The 21,483-nt window shown below is 37.7% G+C and overlaps 1 protein-coding gene and 1 pseudogene across 6 annotated transcripts in view; both read left to right on the plus strand.

Annotated features, from left to right (window-relative positions):
* The window catches only part of MIPOL1 (mirror-image polydactyly 1), a 334,097-nt gene that overhangs the window by 209,068 nt on the left and 103,546 nt on the right, over positions 1 to 21,483 (plus strand). Inside the window, exon 12 of one of the 6 annotated variants that reach the window (XM_070428295.1) lies at positions 11,588 to 11,799. The exons of the other annotated variants lie outside the window; for them this stretch is intronic. Within the exon in view, the coding sequence (XP_070284396.1) occupies positions 11,588 to 11,624 (37 nt within the window). The 3' untranslated portion in view covers positions 11,625 to 11,799. Of the gene's footprint in view, positions 1 to 11,587; positions 11,800 to 21,483 lie in introns of those variants that run through there. 6 annotated transcript variants of the gene reach the window in all.
* On the plus strand, positions 8,021 to 11,421 carry LOC138993417 (monocarboxylate transporter 13 pseudogene; annotated as a pseudogene).

Genomic DNA, 21,483 nt, shown 5'->3' on the forward strand with positions numbered 1-21,483 from the left:
GAAAAAATGTGTTGTATTCCCTCAAGAAAAATAGGAAAGTTGTATCCTTTTGGGAGATCCATGTTTTTATGAAAACAAAAAGGTACAGAGAACTTTTTGGCATTGCTGATGGGAATGTAAAATACTACATCTGCTTTGGAAAATGGTTTGGTGGTTCTTCAAAAAGTTACACACAGAGGTCCCATATGATCCAGCAATTCCCCACCTAGCTATATAACCCAAAATAATTGAAAGCAATTACTCAAACCACATACTTGTACACCAATGTTCATAACAGCATTTTTCACATTATCCAAAAGGATGAAATGCCGCAACCTTTTGCAGCAAGGATTCAGAATCTGGAGAAGGGCCCACACACAAATGGATATGGATATACTAGATAAGAAATATAAATTTGGAAGGCATTGGGGGAACGAGGCAGAGACCCTTCTCTAGTGGAATGGCTCCCTGAATGTCCGGACCCATAGCTTTTTATTTACTAGAATATACATTTGCCCTTTAGCAAACCAAACATATCAAAGGTAAGGTTTGGTAAACAGTAAAAGATTATCAGATTAGGAGATTGCCTTCAGCCACCATTTTCTCAACGGAACAATTGGTGCATAACTTTTAGCTCTTGCTAAAGCTCAAGGTCCATCAGCCCTCTGATGGACCTCTTGCATTTATTATGCTAACTACTTGTTGGTCTTTGCCTCCAACAATGAAACAACCCTGGTGTCCCTCAACCGATACATAAATAAACAAAATGTGTGTTATGTATATGCCTACAATGGAATATTGTTAGCCATTAAAAGGAATGAAATTCTGATGCATGTTACAACATGGATGATTCTTAAAAACATAATGTTAATTGAAATAAGGCAGACAGAATAGACAAATATATGATTCCCCTTCTATGAGGTACATAGAATAGGCTAATTTATAGAAACAGAAAGCAGAGTAGAGATTACCAAGACCTAGGGAAGTGAGGAATGATGGTTGCCAGGAAATTCGGGAAAGACAAGAGAGTTATTGTTTGATGGGGAAAAGAGTTTTGGAGAAAAGTTCTGAAAATGGATAGTGGTGATCGTTATGAAACATTGTCAGTGTACTTCATGCCACTGAATTGTACACTTAAAAATGGTTAACACTACGGTGTCGGGTGAATTTCCCGCCAAAATATAAGATGGCGCAGGCAATTATTTAGGTTTCCCGCGCAAAATCAGGGATTTTTATGATACCTATTACCCCAATGGGTATGAAACGGTTCGCATACGCAGGTAGGTATCTTTGTGAACGGCAAACAAACATATTTGGTAATACGCAGTTACAATCGGCCCGAGTTTACACGTTTCCCGCACTCCACCGCAAATCTATATGAACCGAGTTAAGACAGCTCCCGCGGAGTACGCGCAATTCACGCGAGCCGACTTAACTCGTTTCCCGCACTCCAAGTGCTAAAATGGTGGGTTTTATGTTATTTTTTTACCACATTTCTTAAAGGCACAAAAAATGTTCTCTGAGGGTGTACAGAAATTTATTTTAAATGGAATAGTGGTAAGGTCCTTGAAATAAAAAACTCTAGGATGGAAGAGATAATTGGTGTAAACAACAAAGCTTAAATTTTCTGTAAGTTTACATTCAGGTTCAAGTTGATTTAAATGAAAATACCCATTATTTTCTTATACCCTAAATAGATGGTGCCTATGCATCAATACATGAAACACAACTATTTCATAGAGATATTAGTTTTTTACTCAGAGTTTCCTGTTACAGAGGAAATAATAAATAATCTTTATTGTTGAGAGTATTACAGATATCCCCCATTTTCCTCCCAATGCTACCCCACCCCAGGCGTTCAATAAAAATTCCACTTTTATATAAAGAAATCTAAGGCTAATTCTTTCATTTTCATGTGTATGTGTGTATGAAGAATTCATATTGGATTTCATTTAGCAAAGTTTAAGAAAAAATACATTTTCCATATTTCAAATTTTATACTTCCACATATATATGGTGCTGGATCCTAGAGCGAGTCACTATCAGCTTGCATGTAGACCATGAAACCAAATGAATATGAGAATAAGCCTCAAAAATAAGTCTGGCCATGGTCAGGGCACACCTCTCTCTCTCTCTCTCTCTCTCTCTCTCTCTAATAAATCAATATATTTAAAGAATAAGCCTGGCTGTCAACTTTGCAACAGCCAAAGCAGTGGAGGATGTTTAGTCTTAAGGGCAGATTAAAATGGCTGGGGACTTCCATTTTCCCGTGCCTTTAATTCTACCAATTAGTGATATTGACCTTTTTATTCCTCAAAAACTAATTACATTTTGCTGGATTATGCTAAGAACTACTATTACTTAAGCACTGCATTTCACTGTATGGAAGTAAGGAATATGGTAATATATTTTTCTGAGTTTCTCTATTCTGTTCATTTCCTCTGAGTTGTAGAAGACTTTGGGGTACTAAGAAAAGGAAATGTTGGCCTTTGTTTCTGTTGGTGGAGTTAGAGAAGGGGCAAGTGAGGTGCATGGGTAAGGATACTAAACTTATAACTGACAGCTCTTTTGCATTAAGCAGAAGGGATAGCGAGAGAGGAATAACAACATAAGATTTTATTTTATTTTATTTTATTTATGAGAGATAGAGATAGAGGTGGGGGGGGGATGGGGGGGGAAAGAGGAAGAGAGAAACATCATGTGAGAGAGACACATGGACTGGTTGCCTCCTGCATGCAGTCCAAGGAGCGAACCTACAATCTAGGTATGTGCCCTCAACCGGGAATTGAACCTGCGACCCTTTGGTGCACAGGCCAACCTCTAACCATTGAGCACACTGGCCATGGCAACAATATATGAGTTAAAATAAATTTCCTTTATTACAAAAGTGCTAAGAAGTATTAGTACTTCCTTGTTGCTGTGCTGAATGTTGAATTCTTTGCAATAGCTTTGTTACTGTAAATCTAAACAGCTCCAACAGGGAAGTGTCTTAAACTGGTAAGGGTTAGATTTGTATTTGGTAATGACTTTTTCCTGTTGTTGTAAACCTGTAGTGCTGCATTCCTAAGTTCAGGAGGCATAATAATAACAAACTCATTGCTAATCAAGAGACTGCCTTAGTTTCAATGTTGGCTGATTTTATAGTGCTTCCTTATATTTTCTTTTGCTTAAAGAGTGTAAATTCAATATGAATATAAGAATTAGATCCTGTTGTTTGGTGCCAATAGGCTAGGATTTAATATACTTACTTATAATAACAGCAGTTTATATTTTAAAACTTTATTATGTGTAATTGCATGTAGAAAGTTGTAATGTCTTTCAAGACATGGTAAATTTCATTTTTGACCAAAACTATTGAATAGAATGCTCAATATTTTAAGATAGTAAGTTTCCTATGAATGTGCTAGTATTTTTTTAAATAAGTAAATAGAATACTTATGTGTTTGACATAGTGAAAACTATACTAAACATAAACTCTACTCACTGCGTCCGTTATGTACATTTCAAAGTCATAAAAGCCATAAAGATAGAGCCAGTAAAAGAAATATACTCAAAAAGAGAGTGAAATTCTTAATTTTCCTCTATGTTCTTTTTATAAATTTTATTTAGTATGGGTCTTTGTCTTTTTACATACACTCTGCCTGAATGTATGCAAATCTTAACAGTCGAAAATATTGCTGTCACTAGGATCTGGTCAGGGGTTTTTATGGTGGTGATAGTTTCTCGTTGAACCAGGTGTTCTCTCAGTCAGAACTATACACTGATAAGGTAGCACCCAAACCCCAGCCATGAGCAACTTTGTTCTCACAACAAATCCCTCATCAAAAGCAGTTGAACACTGGCTCCTGACCTCACTAGTTCTGAGTTCTAATCATCTGTGCTAATTGGGCTACCCTGCAACATAAACATTTTGTCACATCTATATTTTCCACAGGAATTAACTGTCCGTGGATCTGTGTTGTGGTTCCATACTGCTAAACTAGTATTAAAAAGAACAACAAAAAAATGTAGGCAAGCTCCGAATTTTCTAGGTTTCAGTTTTGACATGTAAGGCTTTTTCTAATTCTAACCTTTTGTGAAATTTTGTCACCCTTTCATATGAGGTAGATTAAATTTTTATTGAATTATATTTAGAATCAAAAGCTATAAGAAGCCGAAACCGGTTTGGCTCAGTGGATAGAGCGTCAGCCTGCGGACTGAAGGGTCCCAGGTTCGATTCGGTCAAGGGCATGTACCTGGGTTGCGGGCACATCCCCAGTGGGAGATGTGCAGGAGGCAGCTGATCGATGTTTCTCTCTCATCGATGTTTCTAACTCTCTATCTCTCTCCCTTCCTCTCTGTAAAAAATCAATAAAATATATTTTTTTAAAAAAGCTATAAGAAAACATGTCTTCTTTACCATTAAGATGTACCTATTTTCAAGACCTTTGTAATGTATAGCTTGCTTCACCTTTACTGTTCAGGTCACCATATGTATTTATTGGTAACTCTGAAATGCCCAACAAAAAGAAAATTAAAGTGAAGTTTCAAAAACAAAACCTTAAAGTTTTTATTTTTTACCAGTCTTGTGATTTGAAATATAATTATTAGAGAGTCTTTCTTTCCTCCTCTCAACATTATAGAATGTGACATTTAATAAGTTACTTAACTTCTGAATGTCAGTTTCTTTACCTCTAACAGAGATCATATCTGACCTGCTTATTATGAAAATCAATGAGATGATATATAGGTATGTTTTCGAAACTGAAAAACACTATACAAAGGAAATATGTTAATAGTATTTTTGATAAAATTACTTTAAGAGTTTTACTTTATTGCCCTACCGGGTTTGGCTCAGTGGAGAGAACATTGGCCTACAGACTGAAGGGTCCTGGGTTTGATTCCAGTCAAGGGCACAGACCACGGTTGCAGGCTCAATCCTGGGCCTGGTCGGGGTGTGTGCAAGGACAACCAATCGATGTGTTTCTCTCACATCGATGCCTCTCTCTGTCTCTCTCCCTTCCACTCTCTCTACAAATCAATGGAAAAAATATCCTCAGGTGACGATTAACAAAGAGGCTATTTCTACTGAACTATTTTATATCTGCTATGACTTTGTATCCAGAGGACATTTTTGCATTATTGGATTTCACTATTTTCTATTTTATACCAACAGTAAGTTACAAGAATAAGACTAAACTTCATTATTAGATCTCAACTGTTATCTGTTATTTTATAAAATGATCCAGGCTTCTCTTTTTAGATCAGTTTATGAAATATCTTGCCATTTAATAATTGTGGCTTTCAAAAGGCCCAGAGTTAGAATGGCCTTGCCAAGTATAGGTCCTGAGGTTTGCTATCTGTTAACATTATTTCTATCAGCTGGAGAAAATTTAATTTTGTATTTTGTTAGATAAAAAAGTAAAGTGTCTCCCTTCATCTTGGCTCTTAGAATCACCATTAATATAATTCCACAGATGCCAGTTGCCTTCTACTTAGGTAATCTTTGATTTGTTCTTTTTCACAAATTTAATCAGTAAACAAATTTTGCTAGATTTTTTTTCTTGTATTGTCCATTATTTTTGCCATCTTACTTTTTAAAGTTCCTACCTTAGACCAGACTTGTATAATTCCATGCCCAGGCTTCCCTTACTACTTTACCTACTGGTCTCCATTCCTTATCTCTTAAGATCCCTGAAACATAACATTGTTGTCCTCTCCCTCAACCATCAGCAGGATTTAATGACATCACCTTACCTGTATTAAAGGTAAGTTTGTATTAAATCCAAACTTTTTAACCTATCGTTCATGAACCCTTGATTTTGCTGCCAACTCTCTTTCTGATTTAATGTTTCACCAATTGTCTTTTTACCTTCCAATTTCATTCATATTTGTGTCACTGATGCAGTACACTGCCCCACACATAGTAGGTACTCAAAAAATGTTTGTTGTAGTGTACTCACTATTATTTGCACTTCCAAAATGAATCATTCACTATTTCCTAGACATACCCGAAATTTCCCACTTCAGTGCTTTCCCTTATGTCACCTATTGTTCCTGGAATACTTCCTCTCTGTCCATCAGATTCTTATTGAGCCTTCAGAACACAACTTAAATATCAACTATTCCATTAATCTTTTTCTGATCTTCACAACCAGAAGTGATTTCATTCTACCTAAAGCTATCACAGTTACTCACAGTGGCTCTCTCACATACTTGTTTGGTAAATATTTGCCAACCAAAATAATAAACAATCAAATTTAACACTAGATTGAAGGTTTCTTTAGATTAAATGTTTCTTCTGCAGAGCAGTAGTCTGTGCAATGCATATAATGATAGCTCGATGATGAATGAAATGATTGGATGTTAACATGGACCTAGTCCAGCGTAATAGTTAATAATTTGCAGATGTGTGGGGCAAAACAAGTTATATCATCTTCCAGAAAAGTTTATTTTATCCAGACCAATAGTGTTCCTATTTGAAAACCATTATCAGAAGCATTTGTTGGATTTTACCTTTCTTGAAATTAAGAATAAATTAAAAAATTTAGGAAACAATATCATTATCTCATGTTCATTGTAGTATTGTTTCTTACAGTGAAAAAAATAAATTAGAATCTTTTCAAAGGGTGTTTTCTTTTGTCAGTACATATTTAAAAGTGTTAAGTTAATTGTCAAAATAAAAACTGGAATACCTGCCAACATGGCACCCTTAGGATTATGGTATGTGCATTAGTCAAGGTTCTCCAGAGAAACCAAAGCAATGAACTGGGTATATACAGGGGAGAGGTTTATTTCAAGAAGTTGCCTCATCTCGTTGTGGAGGCTGGCAAGTCCAAAATGTTCAGGCAAGCCCGCTGGTTGGAGAACCAAGGAGAGTAGATGTTGCAGTCAAGGGCCCCAAGATGCAGAATTCCTTCTGCCTTGGGGGAAATCTCAATCTTTCTCTTAAAGCCTTCAACCGATTGGCTGAGGCCCACCCAGATTGTAGAGAGTAAATCTGCTTTCCTCAAATTCTACTGATATAAATAGGCATATGCATTGGCCCATGGATATCTCTTTAACCTCATTTCTTAACATGTTTCTACTTTTGCTTTACACCAGCCTCATTAGCTCCCTTATTACCTCAAACATTCTAAGACTGCTCCCAACTCAAGGCCCTGGCTTCTTTTTTTCTCTGTCTGGAGTAACCTGCCCCCCAAAGGGCACAAATCTGCTCCCTCACTTTGTTCAACTTTCTGCTTAAATATCCCTGAACACACTATCTAAAATAGCCTACCCACTCACTGCATCACTCTATTTGTTACCCTCCTTTATTTCCCTTCATAGTAGATATGCCTGCATGGCACTCTACTATGTTTGTGGATTGTCCTCTAGAGATTAAATTCTGCAAGGACAGGGATTTTGTTTGTTTTCCACTGTATCTTATACCTGAATCGGTGCTCAGCTCATCTTTAACGGTCATTAAAAATTTTCTGAATGTAAGAATATATGCTTAAACATTGTGATACATCAGCAATTTAACAGCAGGTTTTCTGGGAAGTGGGACTGACTCTAGCTGTTAGATGTATTATACATGTGCCAAGTGAGAGGAGAGGAAATTTTAACTTGCATTTTATACCCTATAAAGTGTTTGACTTTTTTATGAGTGTTACTTTTAAGTAAAAATGATTTTGTAAATTTTTTAAAAGTAACATAATAACCTGAACAATTTAAATGTTATGCCTAGAAATAAATAAGCAATCTGAAAAATAGATATGTGTGTATGTATATATGACAGTGAAGTTCATTTTCTTTGGTAGATTAGTGTTGTGCTTTACAAAAAAAGATGAAATATATAAGGGAATGACAATCCAAAGTAGATTCACCTACTTTATTAGTTAGGTCTCTATAAATAATAACCTCACTTAGGCTTTTCGTTTGCCAAATATTTTCACTATTTTCAAAGTACTTTCATTTCATAAATTCAAGTACTTTTAAAAAATAATATGTTAAAAAAATATTACCAACTTTAAAAAGTATTAACCTTAACATTCTTACTACTTGGTAGAAGCAGGGGCCCATGACAGGTTAGTGAGGAAAAGGATGCCTTTTTACAAAACTTTAATCCTGTGAACATTAGCTATGATCAGAAATGACTGTGATAAGGGAGAATTCCTTCATATTTCAAGAGACTTCACTCAGTAAGCTATGTAGCATATTTGAATTCTAAATGTTTTCTCTTTGCTTTCTATACATGACATATACACATAATTAAATGCATTAAAGTTTCATTGAATCTGAATGACTTTAAAATATTTGACAAATGAAAATAATAGTTAATAATTGAAGAAGACCTTTGTTCAGAAACATTCTGATCCATTAATTGCAAAAACAATAAATAACAATGTTAACATACAGAACAAGATATAATAAACGGAGGTCTTTGAGCTACTGTTGATTTCTATAAACTTTCTAATGCCACTGCTATCCCAAAGAGCTTAGCAAATATTGACTGAGGATGACAGTGATGATCCAACGGTATTTTTAAGACTTGGTGGCACTGGCAGTACAGTCAGTATCCGGGACCTAACATTGTCATTTTGCCTCAGGGCCCTTTCACCTGGGCCTCTCCCAAAAGGACAAATATTTACCTGCCGTTAGGCATTTAAATGTGTAAATATTCCAGTCCCAATTATATGTGAAATGGCTAGAGTTTTCACTCATTAAATCATGCAGTAGTTGTTCTCAGAAGTTTAAATTGGTGTTTCAAAAGTTTGAAAAGGTAAAAATAGGCTAATTAAATGTTTTTCTAATAATTCCAAACAAAAATTTGTTTCATGATCTTAGTCAATATAAAAATATTTTATTTCTCTTATTATTTTAAACCCAAGTTATTTATGAAACTTCTGAGTTTATTAGGGTTTAATTTGCTATTCTGTTTAGTTGTTAAGTTTTAAATGTTGTTCAGTATATCTTGTTCCCTTTGGGCTTATGATGGCTTTATGACTATTCGTATTCTATTAATATAGTTCCAGTTATTTTCCCAAATAACTGGTTCTAGTTAAATTAGAAATAAACAATATTCAGTTGCTATACAAAACAATCAAGAAATTCAAAAGCTTAGGGATTTGTTAGTTAAGTTTTATTAGATAGTATTGATCTGATAACTATTTCAAGTCACTAATTCATGTAAAGTTTAGTTGACCTGTCAAGCTCAGTTAGCTGTTCTGAACTGTAAAAAGTGAAAATTTTCTTAAACATCAATTTTTTCTACAAAGTTGGACACACTTCTGATTCTGTTTATTTTGGTTTCATTTGTTTTTGAATATTTGTTGTTGTTTTTTTTGTTGTATATGATTCAGGATTGAAATAACCATTTTTTTTTACTTATTCTACTCTTTTTTTAATTAATTAATTTATTTATTGTTTAAGGTATTACAAATAGTAGTACATAGGTCTCCTTTTTTTTGCCCATTGACCTCCCTCCCGCCTCCCCTTCTGCCCCCCACCCCACTTGCCCTCCCCCCCCCCCCTTGCGTCTATTGGTTGTGCTTATATGCATGCATACAAGTCCTTCGGTTGATCTCTTACTCCCCACCTCTCCCCTACCTTTCCCCTGTAGTTTGACAGTCTGTTCGATGCTTCTTTGCCTCTATCTATTTTTGTTCAACAATTTATAATGTTCTTTATATTCCATAAATGAGTGAGATCATGTGGTATTCTACTCTTACCTGAAAACTAAGATGAAATTAAAAATCAAGTATCAGGAGTCCCGAGAGCTATGGGCAGGGATGTTGGCCTTGGCCAGGCTGGCCAGATGCTGACACAATGATAAACTAGATAATCCACAGGGACAATGGTGCCTCTCAAGGGTGGGGGCCCAAACCCAGCTCTGCTTCCTGGCTCCCCCACCTAACCTAGGCCCGCCCTGCCCTGATTCTCCACTGGCAACCTGCAAAGCCAAGCCTGGGCTCCAATCGCCTGGGTAAGCAACCGGCCTCTTCCCTACCTATATCCCCGCCCCCCCGCCCCCCCCCCCCCCCCCCAGGAGAAAGGCACAGGAGCCTCTCTGCAGCTTTGAAACCCTCATCAGTATCTTCCTCTTCATCAACCTTTCCTGAGCGGACCCCCCCCCCCCGCCCCCCCCCCGCTCCACTCCCGCCTGAGTGGCCAACTGGCTGGTGGGTGGGCAGGGGTGGGGCATCCTGAGCCTTGTTCCCACTGGCTCTTAGAGTTACCTCCCAGATGGCACACGGGCTGGGGATGGATAGTGTTGCCCTCGGCGTCCTTCCAGTCCACGCTGGTGTTCCGCTCCTTCAGCGTCTTCTTTGTGGAGTTTGTGGCGGTGTTTGACAGCAAGCAGCACAGTCTCCTGCATCACCTTCATAGGAATCCTGGTGCAGCAGTTTGGGAGCCCAGTGGGCAGTGCCCCAAGCACAGAGATCGTGGTGATGGCTGGGGGCATCATGGCCCCATGGGGATGCTGATCACCTTCTCTGCTACCTCCTTGACCCCATCTGTACCTGGGTACTCGGCTGCTCCCAGGCGCTGGGTGGGCCTGACCTTCACTCCACACAGGCCTGCTATCTCGTTACTTCTCTCCCCACCAATCCCTGGCCTTGGGGCTGGCACTGACTGGTGTGAGCCTCTCCTGCTTTGCCTCTGCCCCACTCTTCCAATGGCTGCTCAGCCACTGTGCCTGGCAGGGGGGCCCCCTACTGCTGGTGTCTGTCCTCTCCCTCCACCTGGTGGCCTGTGGTGCTCTCCCCCTCCCACTCTCCGGAACTGAGGACCCTGCCATGAGTGGCTCTGGGGCCCAACTCGCCTCCCTCCTCCATCATGGCTCTTTCCTCCATCACATCAACCTTAGCCACTTCATTCCCTCTGTGCACCTGCTGGCCCATCTCCAGGACCTGGATTAGGATCCGCTGCTGCTGGCTTCCTACTCCGGGTGATTGCTATTTCTGACCTCCTGGTGGCTGTGGTTTCTGGGTAGCTGGAGGATGCAGGCCCAGGGTCTGTGGCACGACTCCTGATGCTCTGGACCACCCTGACTGGGTGTCACTGGCCCTGTTCCCTGTGGCTCATGTTCCCACAGCCCTGGTGGCTCTAGGTGTGGCCTACGGGTTTACACAGGGGCCCTGACCCCAGTGGCCTTCTCCATGCTGCCTAAACTGGTGGGAACTGGAAGGATATACTGTGGCCTAGGGCTGGTGCTGATGGTAGAAAGCATCGGGGGACCGTTGGGGGCTCCTCTGTCAGGCTAGGACCATGCTGTGACAGGCAACACACAGCTTCTTTTGTGGTGGCTGGGGCCTTCCTTATTACAGGGAGTGGAGTTCTCATCTCTCTGCCCCATTTCTGCTTCTCAGCTCCTACCTCCAAACCCCAGGGCCTTGTCACAGAGGCACTGGGTACCAAAGTCCCCCTGGCCACGGAAGCGCTGGGAGAAGACTGAACTCCAAAAAGACCAGGAAGCCAGAGATTGGCAGCTTCAGTCTTCTCCTGCCCCATATAGGTGCCCCTAGAACCAGTGCCATAAGCATCTTGATCTCTCTTCCACCACAGCAGTCCTGGGGCTCCTTCGATGTGCTTTCCAACCCTTTGTATTTTGTTGAGGACTCCTATCTCTTCTTTGCTTCCACAGCCTTTTCTGCAGGATCCAAGAGAGCCTCCTCCACTGAGCCATGAACCAACTGTGAAAATCAAAGGCCAAGGGACTTATTATGTTTTGCAAGTGATCTTTAGTGTTGTCTACTAAGTTTCTTCTCTGAAGACAGATGTTTGGGAAAGAGATACCCCTTTGAGATAAAACTGAATAAGAAAACTGGATAATAATCAGAACCTAAAAAAAAAAGTCAAATATTAATCTTTTGTGTCCTAACTTGATTTTTTAATAGGTATTTCTTGTTGGTTTTTAATTAGTAGCATGATTAAAAGATGACATAAAATATACTTAAATTATAATTTGCATAAAGAAAACATTATTTCTAAATCTGATTTGATTGGGTCTTTGTTTATCTTTTTATTTGTAAAATTTTTATTTTGCATTCATTATTTTGGTACAATAGTGTTTTATTTCAGAATTGACACCACACGAAAACAGATGGTGTAGGTTCTAATATAATTATTAGAACCACTTTAAGCCTCAATTTCCTGACCTATAAATTGGAATTGTAATAATACCTGCCTCATATTATTTTTGAGAAAAAATAAAATGAAATAATGTGTGTCAAAAGCAATACCCAGGTAAAGACTTAGATATTAATAAATGTCAACTATTGTTATTATAATTCCTATGCTGAGTTTATACTGATTTGTCATTCACTTTTCTTTGAGATTCTGTTAATACATCCCAATTTTTTTTTTCGTATTTTGGCTCAAAATACAATATTGTGATTACAATGTGGAATTATTTGGTTTTTCATGAATACGTTTTTACTGGAATTAGAGGTGCGTTTTTTTTTTTCTTGATGTAGGACACTTTGAAAAAATATTTAGTCCAGATAATATGCTTGAACTTAGATTTGGCCATTTTTTGACAACCAGTTATTTTCAGGAGTTGTTTAGTCACTTGGGAACATTTTAATGTTCAGAAATCTGAGGATTAGAAAATTAAAAATATTTTCATTTTTCTTCTACCCTTTTAAAAACATATTTATGGAGTACAAATTAATAATATACTATTTCTCACAATGCTTTCTGTTATAAATGTGCGCCAGAAAATAATAAGAATGTAATTTTAAAGCTATGTTTCTAATTCTTTCTATCTTGAGGCTTGGATTTCTATAAATAAACTTTATCTTCTTTAATCCCTTTAACATCTTTGGGAGGTATTATCCTTTTTTTACAGATGAGGAAACTGAAATACAGAGCTTTGAACTAACTTGCCCTAGGACACAGAAGGGCTATAACAGAAGTCTAAATATTACCTAACCCATCTGCTACATGGGCCTTTAACTCTATGTACTAGACACCTTCCCCCAACCCTGCCTCTCTTAGAATTTCTGCTGAGGCAAAACTGGTACTTCAATATTATTTCCTGATTTGTATATGCTTGATATGTTTATCACATAAAACACACCTCTGAGACCAAGTTAAAGACATGTTAAAATGATAATAGAATCTGACCTGCTTTGGAGTTTAACAGTCTTTGTCTGTGTTCAACCAGACTATACAGATTACAACCACAGCCAATGTCTGGATTTATAAATAGACCACTTCTGAATTTCTTTTAGAACCTTTAAGCTTTAGCATTATATCATATGTCAGACTACAAAAGGTAAATACTGTGCCTAAAAGTAATTTTACCCACACAATCATTATTTTTACTTGTATGGTATAGTATTGATATTGTTGTTTTATCAGCACAATCACCAATAGAACATTAGCCATATTTAGAAGTAATCATTAAAAAATAGTCATTTTCAGTCCTATGTGAATTTATTAAGAGTATACTTTCTACTATACACTATGCAGTCTCCTATTGAAAACAGAGTAACAAAGATGCAAATGCTACCCTCAAATAAATTAGAATTAAGTAGAAAGAAAAAATGTACTTAAAATGAGCAAATAAGATTATATACTATTAAATAAAATAATTTGATATTACCATGGAAAGTTACAGAAGGGAAAAATTATAGATTGAAATAAACAAAGTTTTATGGAATGCTTGGGAATTGAGGTATAAGCAAATGGGATTCTGTTAGAGAGGAGGAGGAAGAAGGGCATTCTAGACTAGAACAGTATAAGGAAAAGTGAAGAAGTTGTAATGAGCATATTGTGTTACATTATGGGATTGAAAGAAAGTTGCAGAAATTTGAATACTAACATGCATTTAATTTGGAATCTGTATTCCCTAGGGATACCAAGCCTTGGGATTATGCAAATTTTTATTTAAAACATTAAAAATTAAATTTTAAATTGGCAAACCCCTACCTAGACTCACTAAGGAAAAAAGGGAAAAGATCGATATAAACAAAATCAGAAATGAGAGAGAAGTCATACCACTATAAAATGACTGAGTCAAAGAAGAAATAAAAGATGAGATCAAAATATATATAGAGATAAATGAGAATGACAATACAACATATCAAAACCTTTGGGATGCAACAAAAACAGTGATAAGAGGGAAGTTTATATCGTTACAGGCCTATCTCAAGAAACAAGGGAAATACCAACTGAACAATCTAACAACACATCTTAAAGAATTAGATAAGAACAAAAGCAACAAAAAGTCAGCAGAATGAAGGAAATTTAAAAAAAATAGAGTAGAATTGATAACAAAACAAAGAGCTGGTTCTTTGAAAAGATTAATAAAATTGATAAACCCCTGACTAGACTCAGTAAGGAAAAAAGGGAAAAGACCCATATAAACAAAATAAAAAATGAGAGAGAAGTCACCACAGACATCACAGGTATATACCAGGTATACCAGTTACTAATGCGGATTCTTTTCAATAGATGGAGTTACACATATGTTGATATATATGTGTTTTGATATGTATGCTATTTTGTTGTATTGACAGCAAGCTTCAAAACTTCATATGTCAAATTTGCTGAAGGTGTTAACATCATAGATATTTTTACGCTTAAAAATGTCGAATTTTGGTTAGAGTGGCCATTATCAATAAGACAAGCAATAACGAGTGTTGGAGAGGTTGTGGGAAAAAAGGAACCCCATTCACTGCTGGTGGGAATGTAGGCTGGTACAACCACTATTGCAAGGGCGTTTAGTCATAAACATGAAACAAAAGGCTTTCAGATTGGAGAAGAAGAAGAAAAACTATAACATGACATAATTATGTATAAAGGAAATCCCATGAATCCACTAAAACACTGTTAGAACTAATAAGTTTGATAAGGTTGCAGAATACAAAATCAATATACAGAACTTATATGCATATATCTATAACCCATGGACACAAAAAATAGTGCAGTGAAGGCCTGGTGGGGGTGGAGGGGGTCAATGGGGGAATGTTACAATAACATCAAAAAAGTGAAATACTTAGGAATAAAATTTTTAAAGAAGTACAAATTTACACTTCGTTTTTTTTAAATTTTATTTTATTGTTTAAAATATTACAAGTAGTAGTACATATATCTCCTTTTTTTTCCCATTGACCTTCCCTTGGCCTCCCCTACCCATCTCCCCAGTGTCTTGCGTCCATTGGTTATGCTTATATGCATGCATACAAGCACTTCGGTTGATCTCTTACCTCCCCTCTCCCCCCCCCCCCCCCCCCCGCAACCCTCCCAGCGTTCCTGCTGTAGTTTGACAGTCTTGACAGCCTGTTTGATGCTTCTCTGCCTCTGTATCTATTTTGGTTCATCCGTTTATAATGTTCTTTATTATCCATAAATGAGTGTGATCATGAGGTATTTTTCTTTCACTGACTGGCTTATTTCACTTAGCATAATGCTCTCCAGTTCCATCCATGCTGTTGCAAATGGTAAGAATTCCTTCTTTTTTATAGCAGCGTAGTATTCCATTATGTAGATGTACCACAGTTTTTTAATCCACTCATCTGTTGATGGGCATTTAGGCTATTTCCAAATCTTTGCTATGGTGAATTGTGCTGCTATGAATATAGGGATGCATATATCCTTTCTGATTGGTGTTTCTGTTTTCTTGGGATATATTCCTAGAAGTGGTATAGTGGGTCAAATGCCAGTTCCATTTTTAATTTTTTGAGGAAACGCCATACTGTCTTCCACAGTGGCTGCACCAGTCTGCATTCCCACCAGCAGTGTAGGAGGGTTCCTTTTTCTCCAAATCCTCACAGGCACTTGCCATTTGTTGATTTGTTGATGATAGCCAGCCTGACAGGTGTGAGGTGGTACCTCATTGTTGTTTTGATTTGCATCTCTCAGATGATTAGTGACTTTGAGTATGTTTTCATGTGTCTCTTGGCTTTCTAAATGTTCTCTTTTGAAAAGTGTCTATTTAGGTCCTTTGCCCATTTTTTGATTGGATTGTTTATCTTCCTTGGTTAAGTTGTATGAGTTCCCTGTAAATGTTGGAGATTAAACCCTTATTGGTGATAACATTGGCAAATATGTTCTCCCATGCAGTGGGTTTTCCTGTTGTTGTTGTTGTTGTTTTTTAAAGTTGACTTTTTTATTGTATTTTATTTTATTTATTTATTTATTTTACATAATTTTTTTACTGTGGAGACATTTGAAAGCAGCTATGGTTTCTTTTGATGTGCAGAAGCTTTTTATTTTGATGTAGTCCCATTTGTTTATTTTCTCTTTAGTCTCAATTGCCCTAGGAGCTGTATCGGTAAAGATATTGCTATGACAAATATCTGCTATTTTGCTACCTATGGCTTCTTCTAAGATTTTTATGGTTTCCCATATTACGTTTAAATCCTTTATCCATTTTGAGTTTATTTTTGTATATGGTGTAAGTTGCTGGTCTGGTTTCATTTTTTTGCAAGTATCTGTCCAGTTTTCCCAACACCGTTTATTGAAGAGACTGTCTTGACTCCATTGTATGCTCTTGCCTCCTTTGTCGAATATTAATTGAGCATAATGGCTTGGGTCGATTTCTGGGTTCTCTGTTCTGTTCCACTGGTCTATATGTCTATTTTTGTGCCAGTATCAGGCTGTTTTGAGGACAGCGGCTTGTAGTATAGTTTGATATCTGGTATTATGATCCCTCTGACATTGTTTTTCTTTCTCGAGATTGCTGCAGCTATTTGGGGTCTTTTTTTATTCCAGATGAATTTTTGGAGAATTTGTTCTAGGTCTTTGAAGTATGCCGTTGGTATTTTAATGGAGATTGCATTGAATTTATAGATTGCTTTGGGTAGTATGGACATTTTAATGATGTTGATTCTACCAATCCATGAACATGGTATATTCTTCCATTTGTTCATGTCTTCTTCTATCTCTTTTTTTAGTGTCCTGAAATTTTGAGTACAGGTCCTTTGTCTCCTTGGTTAAGTTTATTCCTAGGTATCTTAATTTTTTTGTTGCAATGGTAAATGGGATTGCTTTTTAAATTTCCACTTCTGTGAGTTCATTATTGGTGTATAGAAAAGCCATAGACTTCTGGGTGTTAATTTTGTATCCTGCTACATTGCCAAATTTATTTATTAAGTCTAGTGGTTTTTTGATGGAGACTTTGGAGTTTTCTATGTACAATATCATGCGGTCTGCGAATAAGGACAGTTTTACTTCTTCTTTTCCAATTTTGATGCCTTTTATTTCTTCTTCTTGTCTGATCGCAATGGCTAGTACTTCCAGTACTATGAGGAATAGGAGTGGTGAGAGTGGGTATCCCTGTCTTGTTCCTGTTCTTAGGGGAAATGGTTTTAGTTTTTGCCCATTGAGTATGATGTTGATTGTGAGCTTGTCATATATGGCTTTTATTATGTTTAGGTATGGTCCTTCTATTCCCACCTTGCTGAGAGTTTTTATCAAGAAAGGGTGTTGGATTTTGCCAAATGCTTTTTCTGCATCAATGGATATGATTATATGGTTTTTATCTCTCAGTGTGTTTATGTGGTGTATCACATTTATTGATTTGCAGATATTGTACCATCCCTGCATCCCCAGAATAAATCCCACTTGGTCATGGTGTATGATATTTCTAATGCAATGCTGGAGTCGATTTGCTAGAATTTTGTTGAGCATTTTGGCGTCTATGTTCATGACGGGTATTGACCTGTAATTCTCATTCTTTGTATTATCTTTATCTAGTTTTGGGATTAGGGTAATTCTGGCTTTGTAGAAAGAGCTTGGAAGTGCTCTTTCCTCTTGAGTTTTTTTGAATAGTCTTGAGAAGATAGGTTTTATTTCTTCTTTGAATGTTTGATAAAACTCCTCTGTAAAGCCGTCTGGTTCAGGGCTTTTGTTTGTTGGAAGTTTTTTGATCACTGCTTCAATTTCTTCCATAGTTATCAGCCTATTCAGATTTTTTGATTCCTTCTGGTTGAGTTTTGGAACATCGTATTTTTCTAGGAATATGTCCATGTCTTCTAGGATGACCAGTTTGTTGGACTAGAGTTGCTCATAGTATTTTTTTACGATTCTTAGTATTTCTGTGGGGTCTGTTGTTATTTCACCTCTTTCATTTCTGTTTTTGCTTATTGGGTCCTCTCTCTTTGCTTCTTGGTGAGCCTTGCTAGAGGTTCATCAATCTTGTTTCTCCTTTCAAAGAACCAGCTCTTAGTTTCATTGATATTTTGTATTTTTTTTTTTTTTTTTTTGGTCTCTATGTCATTTATCTTCACTCTGATCTTTATTATTTCCTTCCTTCTGCTCACACTGGGCTTTTCTTGTTTCTCTCTAATTCTTCAAGTTGCAGAGTCAGATGGTTAATTACCAGTTTTTCTTGTTTTTTTTTAGTTAGGCCTGTAATGCTATAAACTTTCCTCTCAAGACTGCTTTCACTGTGCCCCATAGATTTTGGATTGTTGTGTTTTCATTGTCATTTGTTTCCAGGATGTTTTTTATTTCTTCTTTGATCTCTTTGGTAACCCACTAATTGTTTAATATTATGTTATTCAGCCTCCAAGTGTTTGAATTTTTGTGATTGTTTTTACTGTAGTTGAATTCTAATTTTATGCCATTGTGATCTGAGAAGATGCCTGATGATTTCAATCTTCTTGAATTTGGAGAGTCTTTGCATGTGTCCCAATATGTGGTCTATCTTTGAAAATGTCCCTTGTGTGCTTGAGAAGAATGTACACTAAGTGGCCACATTATTATGACCACCCCATCAGTCCTTCGTTGGGCTACCTTTTACCTTCAATACTGCGGCGATTCTTCTTGGCACTGACTCCATGAGAAGTTGAAAGGTGATGCGAGGAATCTGACACCATGCCTGATGAATAGCTCTGTCCAGTTCTATAAGATTTGATGGTTGTAGAACCAGCTTCCTGATGGCTCTTTTTACTTCGTCCCACAAATGCTCAATTGGATTGAAATCTGGTGATTGTGGGGGCCACCTAAGCAAGGTAAAGTCTCCCTCATGTTCTTGAAACCACTCCTGCACAATACAAGCACCATGGCATGGCACATTGTCTTGTTGGAAGAAGCCATCTCCTTTGGGATATGCCATCAACATGATAGGATAAAGTTGATCAGCAATGATACTTAGGTATGTTGTGCTATTCAGACATTGTTCCACATGAATTAAAGGGCCCAAATCATGCCAGGAAAACATGTCCCAAACCATAACACTGCCCCCACCAGCTTGAAGGGTTGTACTCATGCATGTGGGGTACATGCTTTCATGCTGTTTCTGCCAAATTCTCACTCTGCCATCTGCATGATGCAACTGGAAACGTGATTCATCGGACTGCATGACTTTTTTCCAATGCTCAACTGTCCAATCCTTGTGTTCCTATGCGAATTGGAGATGTTTTATCTTGCTAACTGCAGACAACAAATGTGTTCGAACAGGCCTTCAGCTTTCATATCCCATAGGATGCAGTGTACGGCTAATTTGCCTATAAACGTCAGGTGGTCATAATAATCTGGCCACGCAGTATATATTCTGTAGTTTTGGGGTGGAATGTTCTAAAGATGCCAATTAAATCCATCTGATCTAGTGAGTCGTTTAGGATTGATGTTTCTTTGCTAATTTTTTGTCTAGAGGATTTATCCAGTGATGTTAATGGGGTATTAAAGTCTCCTACTATGATTGTGTTGCTGTCAATCTCTCCCCTGATATCTTCCAGAAGTTTTTTTATGTATTTGGTGCTCCTGCATTGGGTACATAAATGTTTACCAGAGTTATATCCTCTTGTTGTATCGATTCTTTTAGAATTATGAAGTGGCCTTTCTTGTCTCTTGTTATGGTCTTTACTTGGAGGTCTATTTTGTCAAATATAAGTATTGCTACCCCAGCTCTTTTTCCCTTTCCATTTGCCTGGTAGATATTTTTCCATCCCTTCACTTCAGTTTGTGTGAGTCCCTTGTTCTGAGGTGGGTCTCCTGTAGACAGCATATATATGGGTCATGTTTTCTTATTCATTCAGTCACTTGATGTCTTTTGATTGGAGCATTTAATCCAATGACCTTTGAAGTTATTATTGATAGGTACTTGTTTGTAGCCATTTCTGTATTTTATGCCTTTGTTCCTTCCTCCCTTTCTATTTCTTCCTTTTACAGTGTTCCCTTTAGCATTTCTTGCAATACTGGCTTGGTCGTGATGAACCCCCCTAGCCTTTTTTTTTTCGGCGAAGTTCCTGATTTCCCCTTCAATTTTGATTGATAGTCTTGCTGGATAGAGTATTCTGGGACTCATACCTTTGCTTTGCATCACTTTGTATACTTCCTTGCATTCCCTTCTAGTTTGATGTGTTTCTGTTGAGAAATCATTCGATAATCTGATGGGGGATCCTAACTCTATTTCTCTCTCTTGCAGCCTTTGATTCTCTTTGTTGTTAACATTTGCCACTGTAATTACGATGTGTCTTGGTGTGGGTCTTTTGGGATTCATCTTGCTTGGGACTCTCTGTACTTATGTAACTTTTTTCTTCCCCATGTCAGGGAAGTTTTCTGTCATTATTTCTTCAAATAGATTCTCTAATCCTTGCTGCTCTTCTTGTCATTCTGGCACCCCTATTATACATATATTACTTTGTTTTGTGTTGTCCCAAAGCTCCTTGTGCTCTCTTTTTGCTTTTTAATTTTTTTCTCCAGTTGCTGTTCAGATTGGGTTTGCTTCTCTACCTTATCTTCTAACTCACTTATTTGGTCCTCTGCTTCTTCTAGTCTACTGTTGAAACCTCCCATGGTGTTTTTGATTGTAGCTATATCACTTTTGATTTCTTCCTGATTTTTGCTAAGTTGTTGATTTTCTCATTCATCCGGTGTATGAACTATACGACCATTACTCTGAATTCTTTTTCCGTCATGTAGCATGCCTCCATTTCACTTATTTCCTTTCTGGCGATTTCTCTTTTTCTTTCCTCTGGGGCAGTGGTTCTCAACCTTCCTAATGCTGTGACCCTTTAATATAGTTTCTCATGTTGTGCTGACCCCCAATTTCATTGTTACAAATTGAATATAATTAAAGCATAGTGATTAATCACAAAAACAATATGTAATTTATATGTGTTTTCTGATGGTCTTAGGCAACCCCTGTGAAAGGGTCGTTCAACCCCCAAAGGGGTCGCGACCCACAGGTTGAAAACCACTGCTCTGGGGATTATTTTGTTCTCTCCCCATTCTAACTATCACCAGAAGGTTCAAACGTTGAGTTGTGTGGGCCTGGGTGGTGTGCAGTGGGAGCTTCGCACTACCTGAGTGTCACTGAAGATTTCTGACACCAAGACATGTGGCTGCCATGGGTTAGTGGGAGGCACGCTCGCCCAGGATCAGAGTCACGGGTGCTCAGTGCAGCCTCGAGCATGCACCTAGAATCAGGAACCCTGCCTGCACTGTGCTGATAAGAGTCCCCGCTAGTGTGTGCCAAAAATCAGAATCCCCTAGCACATGCCAGGAGTCAGAATTCCCCTGTGCCCGTGCGGAGAATCGAGTATCAGAGTCTCTGTTGCTTAGTGCGGCCTCCTGCTGAGAATC

Source organism: Myotis yumanensis, unplaced genomic scaffold (genome assembly GCF_028538775.1).
Source record: "Myotis yumanensis isolate MYYU_CA2020_CCGP unplaced genomic scaffold, mMyoYum1.0.hap1 SCAF_1, whole genome shotgun sequence".
NCBI lineage: Eukaryota > Metazoa > Chordata > Mammalia > Chiroptera > Vespertilionidae > Myotis > Myotis yumanensis.